Raw genomic sequence first — 17,784 nt, 5'->3', positions numbered from 1 at the left:
CTGGTCATACATCTCTTTGATCATAACTTTTATAATCCTTTTGGTATATAATTCTTCACTGGTAATCTGCTGCAGTATATTCACTCTCACAATACACCTTCTCCATTGTCTTTTGGGTGGCCTATGCCTTTAATTCTTTGAAGACTGTATACTATACGATCCATAGGCACACAGCATCACCAAAAAAAATGGATCTTTGGGAGAAGGTTAGACTTATGAAAAGCATTGCATAATTTCTCAAAAGTAACCCATACTTCTTCCTTCTTTCATTTCAATTCTAAATTGAGCTCATCATCCATCTCTAGGTGCTGTGAAAGATATGTACCCAGATCGACTAGCTCTATGAGCTATCCTTCTGACCAGATACAGAGGTGCTCTACATTGGAGCAGCGGGGATAATAATCTTCTATTGCACCATTCCCCAGGCCAATACATAGCTCATTATTTTTTTTCAAATATTAATAACTCAGTTTAAGAGAGGTATGGGAACACTCGAAGGGACAACACCTTCCAAACTACCAATTCTGCTTCCAGACCAGCTTTCACAGACACCATCTGAAGAGGAAATTCCTGTGTCAAAGGGAGCAGTGATCCTCATCAGTGGCCAACCAAATGCCACACAAACCAGGGGAACCAGGCTAGTTTACGCAGCAGGGCATCCTGAGGGAGAAACAGGAGGCAACCAGGAAAGTCAAAGCACCACAACTATCCTGACCATCATTTCCCCTCTGACCTAGATGGAGAAATCCTAGAACTCTGAACACAAAAGCCTTGGGAATGGCAGTTCACCCAAAATCACCAGACCAACTTAATGCTCAGCCCTCACATCCATCAATGGAAGGAGAAATTATTGTTGAAAGCAATCACCACTAGCAACAACTGCTGACCAATTTTGCCACAAACAGGCAGATAAGCAGAACTCTGGGAGTAGCACCCCCCAGACCACCAGTCTGCTTCCAGATCACCTCTCACAACCATCACCTGAGGAAAAAAAACACCTGTGCAGGAAAAGCCAGCCATCCTCACTATTAGCCAACTAACTGCCACATACAGGGTAAGCATGCCAGCCTCACTGAAGCAGTAGGGTACCCTGAGGAAGAGACAGGAGGCAGAATGTGCCAAGCGAGTAAAGCCACCACCATCACTTTGACCACCATCTCCCCTCAGTTCTTCCCGATGGGACAGCCCAGGAGCCAAAATCTAAGAGCCCTTGTAATAGCTATTAGTCCAACCCCCTCTCATCAGCCATCATTCTGGGAGGCAAATCCTGTGGAGATGCAGCCCAGCAACTGTTCTGTAGGGTGCTACAGTCACAATTATTGAAGACTCAGAAGAGAAAGTTCTTTTCACCAAAGTCCTTAACCTTGCTAAATGGTTCAGTATCAGAAAATGTCATTCATCAGTAGAAATGACACTAAAGAAGAGGCATCACCATCTGTTTTGCCTCTATAGCCAAAGGACCATGGCACTCTTAGATCTGACTTGTAGCTGAAACTTTCCATATGTGGGCTCAGGGAGAGGAGGGTCTTGTTCTACTTTTCTATTTGTGTCCCCAGAGCTCAGCACAGGGTTTTGTGCATAGTAGGCCCTTTCTAAGATAATGAGAAAGATTGAAGGCAAAAGGAGAAGGGGATGGGAGAGGATGAGGTGGCTAGATAGTGTCATGGAAGCAACAAACATGAGCTTGGACAGACTTGGGGAGATAGTGGTGGACAGAGGGGCCTGGTGTGCTGTGGTCCATGGGGTCTCAACTGAACAACAACAACAACAATAAAGCACTTAATAAATGTTTTATTCATTCAAGTGATATTCTCTCTCTTTATCAAATAGTTTCTAAGTATTTTTAATTCAAAATCGGTGATAAGGTCAATGTACATATTCCCAGTTGTGTTCACATTCTTTTTGCCCTACCTAATACTCTAATTTCCAACTTCCATACACCCTTCTTTACACAGGAAACTGTCTATTTCTGGTGTACTGATACCTCACCTATATGCAATCAACATGTTCATGAAAAAGGTGTATATAAATCAGATCCTACTTTACTACTGACATTTTTTTCAGAAAATATATTTCCAAAGAAATTACAGTTAAGAATAAGGGAATAAACTACTAGCTTCCCCTGTATTCCTATGAAACCATCAATGAACAGTTTATTCAACAGTGTTGGAATCAAGACTAAGAACTTAGTCATAGGAGAAAGGCCCTCTCCAGTTCCCAGTAGATGCAAACTTCATGGGGTCCTCGCTGGTATGAAAGGCTAAAAAAATAGGGCAATGGAGATTCTCTTGAGGGCTTATATAAAAACATACATATTGATTGAAAAGAAAGGCAGTGAAAATCCAGAAAAAGCAGAGGTGCTAGTTTTCAGGAGCAATCACTACCATTTAAGAGCCAAAAAGCTAATGGAAGGTATGGTATACATATACCACCCTGAAGCTGCGGGTGTGAATCAAGTACAGAAGGCAGTGGATCAAAGCAAAATTTCTCTTGCTGGATTTTGCTAATTTTATACAAATAAATTTTATTTCTTGGGGGAGAAAAGATTAAAAGAAACCTTTTAAAAGCATATTTAGAAGTAGAATTTCTAAAGAGCATCAACACTCTACATTAACCAATGATATACTTTTTAAAAGTAATATTCTTATTGATGACACTCCTAGCAACCTGACCACAGAATTCCTCAACCTATATGATGGTCATTTTTCATTTGTCATAAATGAAATAAAAAGTCATTAACTCCTATTTTAAAGGTGTCATCAGACACAAGAAAGTTAACTACGTCTTATGGCTAGCAGATTTTAAGGTCACATTACTTGTAAAAAAAATTAAATATTCCTAAAATTAACAAATTTTCTATCATAGCTACAATCTAAGGTGCTGAACTTCTAAAGCTGAATACTGAAGAACTACACAATACCAAGTATATAAAGATGGTTCACATTAAGAAAACAATGAACACTGTTAATTATATTAAAAACCAAAACATCCAAAACCACATGAACATCTCAACAGATGCAGAAAAAGCCTCTGACAAAATACAGCACACTTTTATGATAAAAATCCTACAAAGCAAACGTATAGAGGGACAAAATTAATGCACCTAGGATAAGAAGGAAGTGGTAGAAAGGGAAAAAAAAATCTTTATATCAACTTTCTTTGATAAGTTTATATGTATACAAAATATATAAACAATTAATAAATATATGACTAATAACTACTTCCCAATAGGTAAGTGGTCAAAGGATATGAACCATTCTTAAGAAAAGAATTGCAGGGACAGCTAGGTGGCGCAGTGAGTAGAGCACTGGCCCTGGAGTCAGGAGGACCTGAGTTCAAATCCAGCCTCAGACACTTGACAGATGTACTAGCTGTGTGACCTTGGGTAAGTCATTTAACCCCAATTGCCCTGCCTTCCCCCCTTCAAAAAAAAAAAAAAAGAAACGCAAAGTATTCACAACCACAAGAAAGAAGTTTCCAAATTACTAATAACAAGAGAGATGCAAAACAAAACAAAGTATTCATCACATGAAAGTTCCAAATTACTAATAACAAGAGAAATGCAAAACCCTGAGTTTTTGCATCACACCCTGCAAATAAAGTGACTAAACTTTTCATAGCCTCTGAACCAGAGACTCCATTACTAGGCTTATATCCCAAGGAGGTCAATGATAAGAAAAAAGTCCCCATATACACCAAAAAATTTATAGCAGCACTTTTTATGATAGCAAAGAACTGGGAACAAAGTAGATGCCCACTGATTGGAAATTGGTTAAGCAAACTGTGGTACACAGATGTAACAGAATCTTACTGTGCTGTAAGAAATTATGTATATGATAAATACATTGAGAAGCATGGAAAGGGCTACATGAACTGAAGCACAATGAAGTAAGCAGAGCCAAGAAAACAATAAACATAATAACTACAACAATGTGAATGGAAAAAACAACCACACACCCAAAAATCAAAAGTAAATGTAACAAAATTATAAAGATCAAGCAGCACTCAAATGAAGAACTATGAGAGGACATCCTCAACCTACCTCTCTGTGGAAGAAAGACATCCACAGGTGTTACACATTACATATGTTTTTGGATTTTTTTCAATGTATTGATTGATTGTGTTGATTTTTTTTCCCCTTTAAAAAATGTTACTCATTCAATGGAATGGTTCTTTGGGTAGGGAGATGGAGCAATACTGGGGATAACTATGATGATGTAAGAAAGAGAAGACATCAATAAAAACTTTTTTTTAAAGAACTATACAAAGACCATATATGTTTAATATTACAATGAATATGAATTTAGTACAGCTGCATGCAAAGCACACAGGGGTCATGTGACTCTTCCATTTACTAAGAATTGCCAATGTGTCTGCTGGGTCACTATATTATTATACCAGCAAAAACTCCAGGGGTCCAGTGCCCTATACCCCTCTCCTACCTGGGGCCAGAAAACCTAGAGCCCCTTGGCCCTACTTCCCAAATCAAAAAGACAAAGATCACATGAAAGAAACAATTTAGGCAAGCTGGAGAGAATTTCTGCAGCTCTTAATCATTCCTATCAGGGTCCAAGAAGCCTAAAGTTCAGAGCCCCAACACTGACTCCCTGCCCTCAAAAAGCTAAAACACTTAAAAGAGAAACTTTATGGAAGTACACACCAACAAATGGCTCCAACTTCCTTCTCAGCTTCTAGATAGGTTTGGTGAATAAAATACTATATCAGTTCACTTCTGCATAAGGAACATACCAACTCCAGCTATATTAGTTTCCCTACCCCAACCACGCAGTTTCATCCCATAGATAATGCTCATCTTACCACCTCCTAAACCCCTGCCTCTATCCTCCCTGTTACTCTCCATTCTCATCTCTTCACCCATTCCACTGTTTTTGCTGGAATTCCCACTCTCTTACCAACAAACACCCTAAACACCTTCCAACATACAGAAAACCAAACTCATAATTTTTCCCACAACTTTCTCACCTCTCACATTCAAAAAGTTTCTTTTGATTCTATCTTCTCAGTAACTGTAAAAAAAAAACAAAACAACCAAACTATACCTTCTCCTATTTATAATGCTACTACCCTAATACAAACTCAAACTGCCATGCACTTAGTTTTTACATCAGTTTCCTTACAGGTCTTCCTGAATATACTGTCTTCCTCTCACTATCCATCCTTCATACCACTGCCAGAATAATTTTTCTTAATGCATAGTTCTAAAGAAGTTATGGTGCAAAGAGCAACGGTTTTGGAGTCAGGGACAGAGCTTAAATCCCATTAGTATCTGTATAACTCTGGGCACATCGCTTACTGGGCCTGTTTCTTCTGCTGTAAAATGAGGTCATTTTCCTTATTATGTCTAGGGTACTTTCTAATTCTAAATTCATGGACTTATTATCTGGGCATGTCACTTTCTTACGTATCCATTGGTCGTGCAGTAACAACAAGTAAAATTCAGTTTTCTGTTTGGAATTCAAAACCATCCACACAAGTTGGCAACACTCAGCATCTCCAGTCTTATCTCATTAATTACTCATTAATTAGTCTCTAGGCTTATCTCATATTAATTACTTGCCTCCATACATTGTACAAGAGGGCACTCTCTACCTGCAAAATATGCCCTATATTCTTATATCTTTGAACAAGATGTTTCCCAACCCTTGAACAGCCTCCTCTACCTGTTAAACTCCTACCCATCCTTCAGAAGCCAATTCAAATGCCAGATCCAACAAAAAGCCTTCCTTGACCCACCACCATTCCTCCAGTCCAAGAATTTTACGCCCTCATGTCTCACATGGTATACTTTGCTTTCTAGCTCTCTAAATACCTATCAGGTAATACTGTATATAAGAGCTTTCTGTGTTGGTCTTGTACCCCCTGCTACTATAAGCTCTGTGAGACTAAAGCTTCTCAACTTTTTTTTCTTCCCAGTTTATTAATTTAACTATTTTCAGTTTTCAACATTCACTTCCATAAGTTTTAACAGTACGCAATTTGATATGGGCTCTACACATACATCCCTATTAAACACATTTCCACATTACTCATGTTGCATAGAAGAATTATAACAAATGGGAGAAAGCATGAGAAAGAAAACAAAACAAAAGAGAAAATAGTCTTCTTTGCTCTGCATTCCAACTCCACAGTTCTTTTTCTGGATGTGGATGGCATTTTCCATCATGAGTACTTTGGAAAAGTTTTAGGTACTCCCATTGAAAAACTTCCTAACTTTTATCTCTCTCACCTAGCACTCTCACACCTAGGACTCGGCACATGGCTGACATTTAAATGTATCAAATGCTTATGTTACATAAGGTCCTTGAAGGTACAGGTTCTTTCATTTTTTTTCTTTGTATCCCAGAACTGAGCACATTCCCTGACACTTACTATGTGCTTAATGTTTATTAACTGATTATTACCACTGATACAAAATAAAAAAGAGGCCTTATCTTATTTGAAAAAAAAAGCCTTTGTTTTTGCTTTTGAAATAAAATACATTGTTGAACAATTCTTTGTAGGTATCAATTTCTTTTCATTTATTCTTTTTAGAAAACCTTAGTAGGAAAGGTGAAACTACAACTATACACTACTACATTTCTGATATGCTTAAGGAAAGGTTTACCATCCTTTTAAAAATTAGGAATACTCTTTTGGCTTAAAGATTTCTTTACATAATTTATTTTTATTATATTTTTAAATTAGGAGTGATTTCTAGCTTAAAGATTTATTTACATTCAACACAGGAAAGGTAATAAAAAATTAGGCAAAAAACAAAGAAAGCAAAATGAGCTTATGCACCCTATATGGCAGCCAGGAAGGAAAATGAGCTGAGTAATATGGAGACTGATAAGGGACTACTGAAATGGCTCATTTCAAAACAATTTGTGTGTAGTATATAATTAATCTGATGCACTAAAATTTATAAAGATCAAACCTGATTAAATGTAGTTGACCTGAATTGTTATTACCCCAATTCTTTGCTATGTTTATAAATCACTAATAAACAGAAAGTCTTAATTGAATACAACTCATATCGTACTGTTGTTTTTAAGATACACAATTCCGTTGCTTTCCATTTCAAGCAAATAATGAGTTACCATAAACTGCAACCTCAAAAGTAAATAAATAAGTCTGACACTTGGAAAAACCAGCACAGATCCATTACCTAATAAAATAATCACAAATATGATTTGGCCACCAGCAGGACCAAAGTGTATGCTAAATGATTTATTATGACATTCCCAGTAGAGAGTAGTTATTAGACTCAAAGACACATTTTAAAGTTGTACTGGGAAAGGAAGGCTGCTAGTGGAGGAAAGGTTAGAAGTATGAATTAGGAAAGCAATTTTTTTTTAACAGTAAACCAGATGTAAAAAGTAACCTTGGTCCTGGTCATAATGACAAATCACAAAATGAAGGACTGCTAAATTTCAAGGCTGGCTATAATTCTGTTTAAGAAAGAGAAAAAAATGAGACAAGGGACATAGAACACCTGCTGCTAAAGAATTTAATATCACTCAGACCTCCTGTTTGCTCACATGGAAATACCCCCAAGTGTGGTAAGAAAACTTCCAGATAACGGATGGTTTGAATAATTTTTTTTATTGCCTGTATTCATAAGTGTCAACCAACCTCTTGCAGTTATACTAACAATAAATATCACTATATTTATTATAAACAATAAGAAATATTAACATTACTACAGGATTTTGGCAAATGTGAAAATAACAATGAAATTTTTAAGTGGTCCCTAATTTTAAACTACCAATGGCTGATCACATCTTCATTCATTCAAAAAGTAATTATTAACCATGTAGCCCAGATGGGACAGCTAGGTGGAGCACTGCACTTGGAATCAGGAAGACTCATTTTCATGAGTTCAAATCTGGCCTCAGACACTTAGAAGTGACCCTGGGCAAATCACTTAACTCAGTTTCCTCATCTGTAAAATGAACTGAAGAAGGAAATGGCAAACCACTCCAGTACCTTTGCCAAGAAAACCCCAAATGGGATCACAAAGAGTTGGGCACAACTGAAACAACTCAGCAAGAACAACAAGTCTAGGCCAGATCTTCTCAAAGTAACAAGTTAATCTTAACTATCTGCTCAGGACAAATGGAAAAATTCAGATGCCCCAAGGAGATCCAACAGCTTTATTCATTCAAACATACGTCATAGTAGACTCTAATCATTTAAAGAATATATTCCCCAACACTAGACCACCTTTTTCACTTGGCTTCTCTACATGTTCTTCTCTTTAAGGGAACCTATGTTATTTGCCCATCTTTCTAAACTATCTTCCTAGTCCTGCTCTCACTGCCTTTCAATCAAGAAGCCTTTTCTCATTAAATATTTTACTTCCTTCTTTGACTCTGTGAATTCTCCCCTTTGACCCCCAAAAGTACAAAACAGCCTTTATTGAGATAATTTCCACTTTTCCCTTGAAATCACTCTAAAGAAAATGCTTTCAAGTTTAACTTCAATCTCTTACGGTTCAAAAGGATCAAAATTAACTTAATGACAACTACAGCAATTTATTTATAGCTTCATTTATCTAGCATCATCAGAAACGGATGGGTCTATGTTCCACATGAGGATTTTCAATATAAATGAAGCTTACTTAACTTTTAAATGTCAAAATTTTACTTCTGCCACTTTTCATAGATCTTTCTAAAATCTAAAAAAAATGTAATCAATTAAATAGTTATTTAATAAGCATTTGGTTTGTGCTTCACACGCAATCCTAAGCACTGGAGATATAGAAACAATAACATCAATTGCCCCTGCCCTTAAGAAATTCACATGCTATATATCTTGACCACCAATTATTTTATCTACTTCTTAGTTTGTCTATCTTCTTTGTCATTAGACTACCAGTTATCACTTCTCACTGCTGAACCGTTGTGCATAACTGCTCCCGCCATCCCTAAGCTATTTGCCTGTATGTTGAAGAATCAGGACTTATATGAAATAAGAATAAACAGGACTCTCAGTAAGAGGCAAAGGGTCCAAAGAAGGAGGGTAAGACTAAAGAAAAATGGTAAGACTTTAGTGCTGGGCTTGTGTAGCTCCTGTTTTCAGTGCTAAGAAGTCTTTCCCCTCTTCCTTGCAGGCTAAGGGCTGTGTTCTGGAAGGCTGAGGTTGCCATCTGTCTCCAAATGAGTAGGTTGTTTGACTGCACTTTTCTTCTCGCTTATGCTATATTAATATCTTTTCCCCTTGCTTATTTCTATAATTGCCCAAAACCTTACTTAAGCCCAGTGAGTACCATGACTAATTCTGTTCTCAGTACATAACAACGAAAATTACAGCAATCCACTGATATATATAATTGATGTCCTAAGCTGGCATAATATCATCACTCCTTTTTGCCACACTGCCCACATGGTTATATCAAAAAGAGCTTAATATAAATTAAAATTCTTCCCCAACATAAGCATCCAAAAACAACTTAAAGGTTCATATTAGTCCATATAGAAATATGGAAATTTGACATAGAAAACCCCATTTGGACCTCTATTGTTTATAAAAATAGGACAGGATTCTATGTTTTATGTTCTCAAAGTACCATCCAAAGACCAGTAATACACCTGCAAGGCAGAACAGAAAACACAAGTGCTAAAAAACTGCTAATTTATTTTTAAAGAATTTCAATTGTAATTTTGTTCATTTGAAAATTGTTTTTTCTCTTTAAAATAAAATACAAGATAGCAACCAACTGCTTAATTGCCATGCAGTTAGTTAGACCACATTACATAATTCCTAAAGCAAGACCCTATTTATTTGTAGTAAGATAAACAGTCTTTGTCTAATATCAGAGCAAGATATCTTCAATGAAAACACTAGGGGTCCTAAATAAATAAATAGGGCATCTAGTTGGCACCAGGATAGAAAGCTTGGCCTAGAGTCCAGAAGACCTGAGTTCAAATCCAGCCTCAGTTGTGTGACCCTAGCAAGTCACTTAAACTATCTGCCTCGGTTTCATCATCTGTAAAATGGAGGTAATAATATCACCTACTTCTCAGGGTTGTTGTAAGGTTAATACGAGATAATAATTATAAAGCACTTGGCACAGTGCCTGGCACACTGCAAGCACTATATAAATGTTAGCTATAATTATTAAATAGCCATCTATATATAACTCACCATGTTTCCACATTGGTGACCCAGCTTCCACCTGCCATCTAAACATACAAAGCTATCAAGCAGTTTTACAAAATACAAATCAGGAAATTGCGTACAAAAATTTGTGTTCCTTTATAAAAAAAAAAAACCTTCTGAAGATGTAAGAATTAAAAAGATCTACTACTTTATTTCAAGAACTATACTTCTTTTAAAGCATTTTGCATTTAATATATTGCATGCCAATGTCTTATGTGGCTATTTTCTCCCCCGATGCAGTCGGCAACCTTTCTATGGTTTCCCATCTTGTTTAATAATCACCCATGTCCTTCTAGAAAGAAAGCACTAGAAATGTTACAAAATCAAACAGAAAAATGCCTTGGAAAACATGAACATTTCAGTCACCCAAATAATCACCACACCCGATAGCTTTCTCAGTCCTGACACTTCTGCCACATTCAACAATAATGATAATTTATCTTCTTCCTTCTAGATACTATCCTCTCTTTACTTTGATTATTATGGTTCTCTGACAGCCTCTATTCTGGCTGCTAGTCTTCTCCACAGACACCTTAACACAGTATTCCTTCATGCAGTTGTTGATCCTTTGCTCTCTCTTAACCTACATTATTCCCGTCACAATCTCTCCAATTCCCATATTAAATATCTTTGCTAGCTGAATGTCTCTCAAATCCCTTACTCCAATCTCAACCATTCTCCTGAGCTTGAGAACCAAAATTTCAACACTATACTGGATGTGTGAATCTAATCTAGTCTAGTCTAGTCTGGATCCTTATATCAATTCTCACTGCAATGATCCCAGGTCATACCCTTATTATTTCTTACATCAATCATTGCAACAGTCACCAAGTCAGTGTTTCCTCCTGCCTAAACATTGCTATCAAATCAACTATCCTAATATAAATCTTGGATGTGACTCTAGCATAAAAATATCTTCTAAAGCTCCCTAATTATTTCACCTTCTCTGTTAAACTAGAAACCAATCTTTTCACTTAGGAACTCCTGCCCTGGAGCCTGCTGTACTGATGGGTAAATGCCTCAACAATGGTCCACTCTGTTTAGATTAGCCCCAGTGATGTTTCAATGTATACCCTGTACATCTTCTCATTAACTACCTTGCCACAACATGAAAAGCCAACTCCGTTCTCATCCCTTTCTGGTTCTGAAATCAAATCAATTTTACCTGCCATTGCTGCTAGAAAGGATGTGTCAATCTGCTCCCCTATAGTTCTGCTTCATCCCTGAAAATTTCCAAACTGAACATCCCTCCCTGGCTACCACTCTCCTATATGTGTTGCTCCCTGCTCTTCCAACTCAAGCTCTTTGAGAGCAGGAGCTATGTGTGCTTTTGTATTTGTAACCCCAGTTATTAGTACAGTTCCTGGCACACAGTGAGCACTTAATAAAATGCTGTTTCATTCCTTCCTTCCTTTGTTCATTCACTATTTTCAGTAGTTTAGTCAGTCAGTCCAAATACCTTAGCCTGCAATTCAAAGGACCTTCATGTTTTGGCTTCAATTTATTGTTCCAGTATTATCTCTCACTATTCTACGTGCACTCTAGTTCTATCTAACCTAGGGGTACTTAACCCAGGATCTATGAACCTTTTTCTTTATATCTTGACGACTGTATTCCAATATGATAGACTTCCTTTATAATGCTTTTAGTTTATATATTTATCTTTTATCTTATATATTTAAGACATTATTATGAAGAAGGGTTCATAGACTTCGTTGCCAAAACATGCTATGACATAAAAAAGTTTAACAACTCCTGCTCCAGTCAAACTACACTGTTTTCTATAGCCTGAACATATCTGGCACCCTGTGTTTTCTGTTAATTTTATTCTTTATATCTAAAATTCTCTCTTCAACTTTCAAAGCTGGTACCAATATCACTTTCTCCAATTGTATCACCACCATAGCCAGAAAGGGATCTTTCCCAACATCATCAAGGCTAGATGTCCACCTCGTCCCCACCAGGCCTACACTCAAAGCCTTGCCAGCTTGGTATGGCACAGCACACCTGAAATCTCCAGACACGGACTCTGAAGACCCAAGCTTCTCATATCACAATACTCATCTTTTTACCCATTCAGTTCCCCTGACAATCCTAGTGGAATTTATACTATATCTTTTTTCATAGTATTTTTCCTGTTTATATAACTACATATTTCTACTTGTTAAAATCTGAAAAGCAAAAGAAGAAAACCATGGAAAATATAAGCTCCTTGAAGAAAGTGATTATTTCACTTTTGTCTGTGGATCCCAAGGCTAAATACATAGTATTTAGCATGGGCTTAAGAAATGCTTGTTTGATTGACTGATTTCTCAGTCACTACCAATATTATTTCCAGGCCTCTTTACTAAAATAATAAAGTCACATTAAAAAACTCAACATAGTTAATTATAAAGTTAACATTCACTGGCAAATAGAAATAGTTAGAAACACAAACAAAAAGACAATTATCATAAATAAAAACTATAAATTTTGTTTAGCTTGTTTTTTAAAAAGGTGAATATCAACTTAAAACATAAGTTAAAGAAAACCTGGCAAACATTGTGGTGCATGCCTCAAATTAAGATTACTCACCCATCATTTGAACAAGTCAAAAATTCTTCCTTTATTTTGGGATGCCAGCAGCCAGTATTAAGCATTGCCGTGTGACCCTAAACAAATGAAAATAAATTTGTGCTAAAAAAGCAGACAGGCAATTGGCAAAGATATCAAAAGGTAAGAAAGTCAATGTCAGAGCAGTTGTGAAATGAGAGGCATATTTGTGTATTATAATGAAGCTGTGAGTCAATATAATAATTTTTATAACAACTTGGAATATACAAATAAAATGATTAAATGTTTATACCCTTTCATCCATATTTCACTACTATTTCATACCCCAAGGCCACTGACAAGAAGAAAGTCTCCATATACACCAAAATATTAAAAACAGCACTTCTTGAGAAAGCAAAGAATTGAAAACAAGGTATATGTCCATCAACTGGGGAATGGCTAAACAAATTAATTATGTGAATGTAATGGAATATCACTATGCTGTAAGAAATGATACATACAATGAATACAGTGAAACATTAAAAGATTTGCATGAAGTAGGCAGAGCTAAGGAAACAATATACACAATGACCATAATAATGAAACCATTATGAACCATCACCAAAAAATCAAAAGTGAATGTTTCAAAATTACAAAGAAGTAGCATGGCTTCAAAGAATAGATATGAGAAGACACACCCACCCCACCTGTTTACAGAGGTAATAGGTCCAAAAGTGTACACTGCACATCATTTTCAGACTTTTGCTTTAAAAATATTGTTTGTTAGATTGGATGGCTCTCCAAGAGGAGAGCAGGAAAGGAAACTGTGGTGATAAAAAAAAAGATATCAATAAAAACTTTTTTTAAAAAAAGAATACATGTAAGCTAAAATGCCCATGCCTTTTGACCCAAAGATTCCAACACCAGGCATTGATAAAAAGAAAGCCCCCAAAAATACCAAAATATTTATAGCAGCCTTTTGATGCTCCTCAATGTGGGAAATAGCTAAATAAACTATGGTACATGAATATAATGAAATATTACTGTGCTACAAGAAACAACAAATATGATTAATATAGATAAGCATGAAAATATTTCCACAAAATAATACAAAGTGAAGTGAGCACAGTCAAAAAGCAAGATGAAGAAAAAGAACCACAAAACAATGGAAAATAAATGTTGTAAAATTACTAAGAATAAGCATAGCTACAAAAATAATGTGAAAATACAACCTTTCCCATTCTCTCTGCAGAACTGAGAGATAGGAGGGAAAGAGAATTTTCTATGGGTGTAGAACATTGCAAATATTGTCAGATTTTTAAATGAACTGATGGGTTTTCATTAACTTTTTCTCTTTCTTTTTCTTTTAAAAGAAATTCTTTGTTACATGGGATGGCTTCCTTAAAAGGTGAGAGGAAGCACAGGAGGTAATTTAAGTACTATAAAAATAAAAGATATAAATATAACTAATTTTTAAAGTGCATATAGACCTAGTTTTATTTTAATTAGAGATCTAGCCCTCAAAAAATTAGTTAAAAGATATGTCGCTCTGATTTGACCTCATAACTTAGAAAAACATGGGAAGTCATGTGAACCGATGCAAAGCAAAGTGATGAGAACCAGGAGAATTCTGTACACTGTAACAGCAATATTGTAATAATGATCTCCTGTGAAACTCTTAGCTACTCTGATCAATACAATGATTCAAGATATTTCTAAAGGACGCCTAACAAAAAATGATATCCACCTCCACAGAGAGCTCTACTACACTGAGTGCAAGTTGAAGCCTAATTTTCTCACTTTCTTCATTGTTCTTGCTTTTTTTGCTATATGTTTAATATGGAAATATGTTTTGCATGACTTCACTTGTATAACTGATATAATATTGCCTGTCTTCTCAATGAGTGGGGAAGGAGTTCAGAGAGAGGGAATTTCGACCTCAAAATATACAAAAATGGAGAATAAGGTGGGGAGGGAGAGGGAATCACATGAACTTTACTCTCATCTGACTTAGACAAAAGATGGTACATATGCACAGATGTAATATTATAGCCAAATTTCAGAACTCCCGGGTCAAAGAGAAGATACTTCAAGCAGCTAGAAAGAAACAATTCAAATATCACAGAGCCATAGTCAGAATCACACAAGATTTAGCAGCTTCCATATTAAAGGAGAGGAGGGCTTGGAATATGATATTCCAGAAGGCAAAGGAGCTAGGTTACGATCAAGAATCACCTCCCAGAAAAACCGAGTGTAATTCTTCAGGGGGGAAAAGGAACATTTTACGAAACAAAGAATTTTTAAGCATTCAAGATGAAAAGTTCAGCGTGGACTAGAATAACTGACATCCAAACAGAAGATTCAAAAGAAGCAAAAATAGGTAAACATGAAACAGTAATCCTAAGGACCTCAATAAAGTTAAACTGTTTACATTTCTATATGGAAAGATGATGTATGTAATTCCTAAGAACTTTATCGTTATTGGAGCAGTTAAAAGGAGTTTACAGAAGACAGAAGGCATGGGTGTGAGTCAATTATACTGGAATGATCTCTAAAAAATTAAGGACTGAGAAAGAGGACTGCAACCAAAATTGTCCTTAGGTGAAGATTTAGATCTCCAAACCCTTTCGGCAATAAAAGACAAAAAACAAAAATTACTTGATGGCTACACACTGCCATCTGCTTAAACCCACCACATTTCTTTATAGTACCCTCTATTTGGGGACACTGTTAGTTCTTCACATGCAATGGCATTCCAGGTTTCACTGCCACAGAGCAACACCAGCAAAATGTACTGAAGAAATGATATAATTATTAGGAAAAATAATACAATCTTAGTACTATAAAGAACATTTGAGGGGAAGGGGAAAGGGAGGAAGAATTATTGCCTGTTACATGCCAGACACTGTTCTAATGTATAATGTATAAACATTATCTCATTTGATTCAACTCTTTCATTTTGCAGATGAGGAAACTGAGTCACAAAATAATTAAATGACTTTCCCAAAGTTACACAGTGAATTACAGGTAGGGCCAGGACTAAAACACAAGTCTTCAGTTTTCTAGTTCAGAACAGTTATCACTGTACCATGCTGTCAATACCACAGATCCACAACCACAGTTAGAATACTCAATAACTAATATAAATTTATCTAACTATGAGAAACACTGTGGTAGAGTATCTAGAGAGGTCCCTTCAAAGGCAAGACCTGGACTCGAGTCCTATTTTTGATAATAGTGGCTGTAGGGCCCAGGGTAAATTACCTCATGTCTCAGGGGTCCAGGCAATAAGACTATACCTGCTGAAGTGATAAAAGGTTTTCCTCACCAGGAACACACTATGGTACTGAAATCACAGGTCTGGTTTAAAAAAAAAGGGGAAGTTGCTACTGTTTTTTTTCTTAAAGCTTATAAAAAGAGATGTATTTATATACATAGTCTCATTATTATGAATATATAGCAGTTCTGTAATGTGAAGTTAGCTATATTTTTGTCCTTTACTCTGTAATGAAATATTTTGAAGATATGTTTAAATTATATGTAGTTATCAACTTACTCTCACATATAATTTGGAGGGATGGGGGAAGATGGGGCATGGATAGACTTGTTTTCATTGGTGAAGAGAATCTCCACTAAACAAATTCCCTCCACCAATGAAAATAAGCAACTGCTTTACAACTTAAATTCTCAAGAGAATTATCTGGGCCACTGAGAGATTAAGTGATTAGCTCAGGAAGTATGTCAAAAATTAGAGCTGAACCCTGATCTTCCTAACTAAGGACAACTCTCTATTCACTTTGCCACATTGTCTCAAAAAGATTATTATCACAGCAGTCAGCTATATCACTAAAATTTACAGCAAATCTTCAAAAATGCTCATCAATTCAACAACCAAGCAGATTAAATAAATAACGAAAAGATAACATGAGAGCAAATACATACCCACAGCACAAATATGTACAACATACTTACTACGCTTTCTAAAAAAACACTGTCATGAGCCAACAAAATAATTTTCTAAAGTTTTAAGGAAAAAAAATGAATTTTTTTCTTTCTATTCAATACTGATAGCTGATTGGACTGAGAGGAAAATGGGAGGTCAGGTTAAAATTAGAAACTTAAGACTGGAGTCTTTTACTAACTTCTAAGATTAATGTGGAAAGGATGAAGCTTGGTCCTGGGAAATTAAGTTTGGTCTCAGTCTGTCAGTTTGTCCTGTTTCTCCAGGAAAAGAGTTTACTTGAAACTCTAAAGTTATTTACTAAATTAATGAGAAATCAGAGATCCCATGTACCAGGCCCACATATAAAGAGGAAGATACTTTTCATTTTATTGCATTTAAGAAGGGATAGTCCATAATGTCTAGCAAATATTTAACATTGCTCATAATATGGACTTGAATATTTGTACATTTGATTTGAAAAAGCTTTCTAGAAAACTTAAACAATATACCAAGATAAATTCCAAATGTATAAATGACTTAGAAATAAAAGTTCACACCATAAGCAAAAAAGCAAGTAAGGAAATATCTAGAACAAACTACGGATATGAGAAGAGCGTATGATCAAACATGGGATAAAGAAGATCACAGATAATAAAATGACCAATTTTAAATATATAAAACTGAAAAACTTTTGCAAAAGGAAAATTAAAAGTAGTTCACAAATTGGAAGGAAAAGAATTAACTGACAAAAAAAAACCTTTGAAGTAAATTTCTCTGATAAGTCTAATAACTAAGCTACGTTAAAAAATTGATTCAAGTATAAAATGATGACAGTTTCCCCAACAGATAAATTGACAAATGGGGGCAGGAGGTGGCGCCAGGATGGTGGCTGGAAAGCTCTCCCCTGGGTCCCTCCCAACACCTGTAAAAAATGGCTCTGAACAAATTCTACAGCTGCGGAACCCACAAAATAGCAGAGGGAAGCAGGGCTCCAGCCCAGGTCAGCCTGGATGGTCGCTGGGAAGGATCTATCGCACAGAGCTGGGAGCAGAGCGGAGCACAACACAGCGTGGGCTGCACCAGGAGCAACTATACCAGGAGCTGGGCAGAACAGGCAGTAGGGCCCTGAATCATTGAGCTGTAGC

The 17,784-nt window shown here is 36.2% G+C and overlaps 1 protein-coding gene across 1 annotated transcript in view; it reads right to left on the bottom strand.

The window, feature by feature from the left end:
- WDR70 (WD repeat domain 70) overlaps positions 1-17,784 on the bottom strand; it is a 320,082-nt gene that overhangs the window by 215,636 nt on the left and 86,662 nt on the right. Inside the window, exon 9 of the mRNA XM_036736844.1 lies at positions 12,739-12,815. Coding sequence (XP_036592739.1) covers positions 12,739-12,815 — 77 coding nt within the window. The remainder of the gene's footprint in view (positions 1-12,738; positions 12,816-17,784) is intronic.

The sequence above is a fragment of the Trichosurus vulpecula genome, chromosome 1, assembly GCF_011100635.1.
Source record: "Trichosurus vulpecula isolate mTriVul1 chromosome 1, mTriVul1.pri, whole genome shotgun sequence".
Taxonomy (NCBI): domain Eukaryota; kingdom Metazoa; phylum Chordata; class Mammalia; order Diprotodontia; family Phalangeridae; genus Trichosurus; species Trichosurus vulpecula.
The sequence above is the reverse complement of the archived record's forward strand: the minus strand, read 5'-3'. Positions and strand labels throughout refer to the sequence as shown.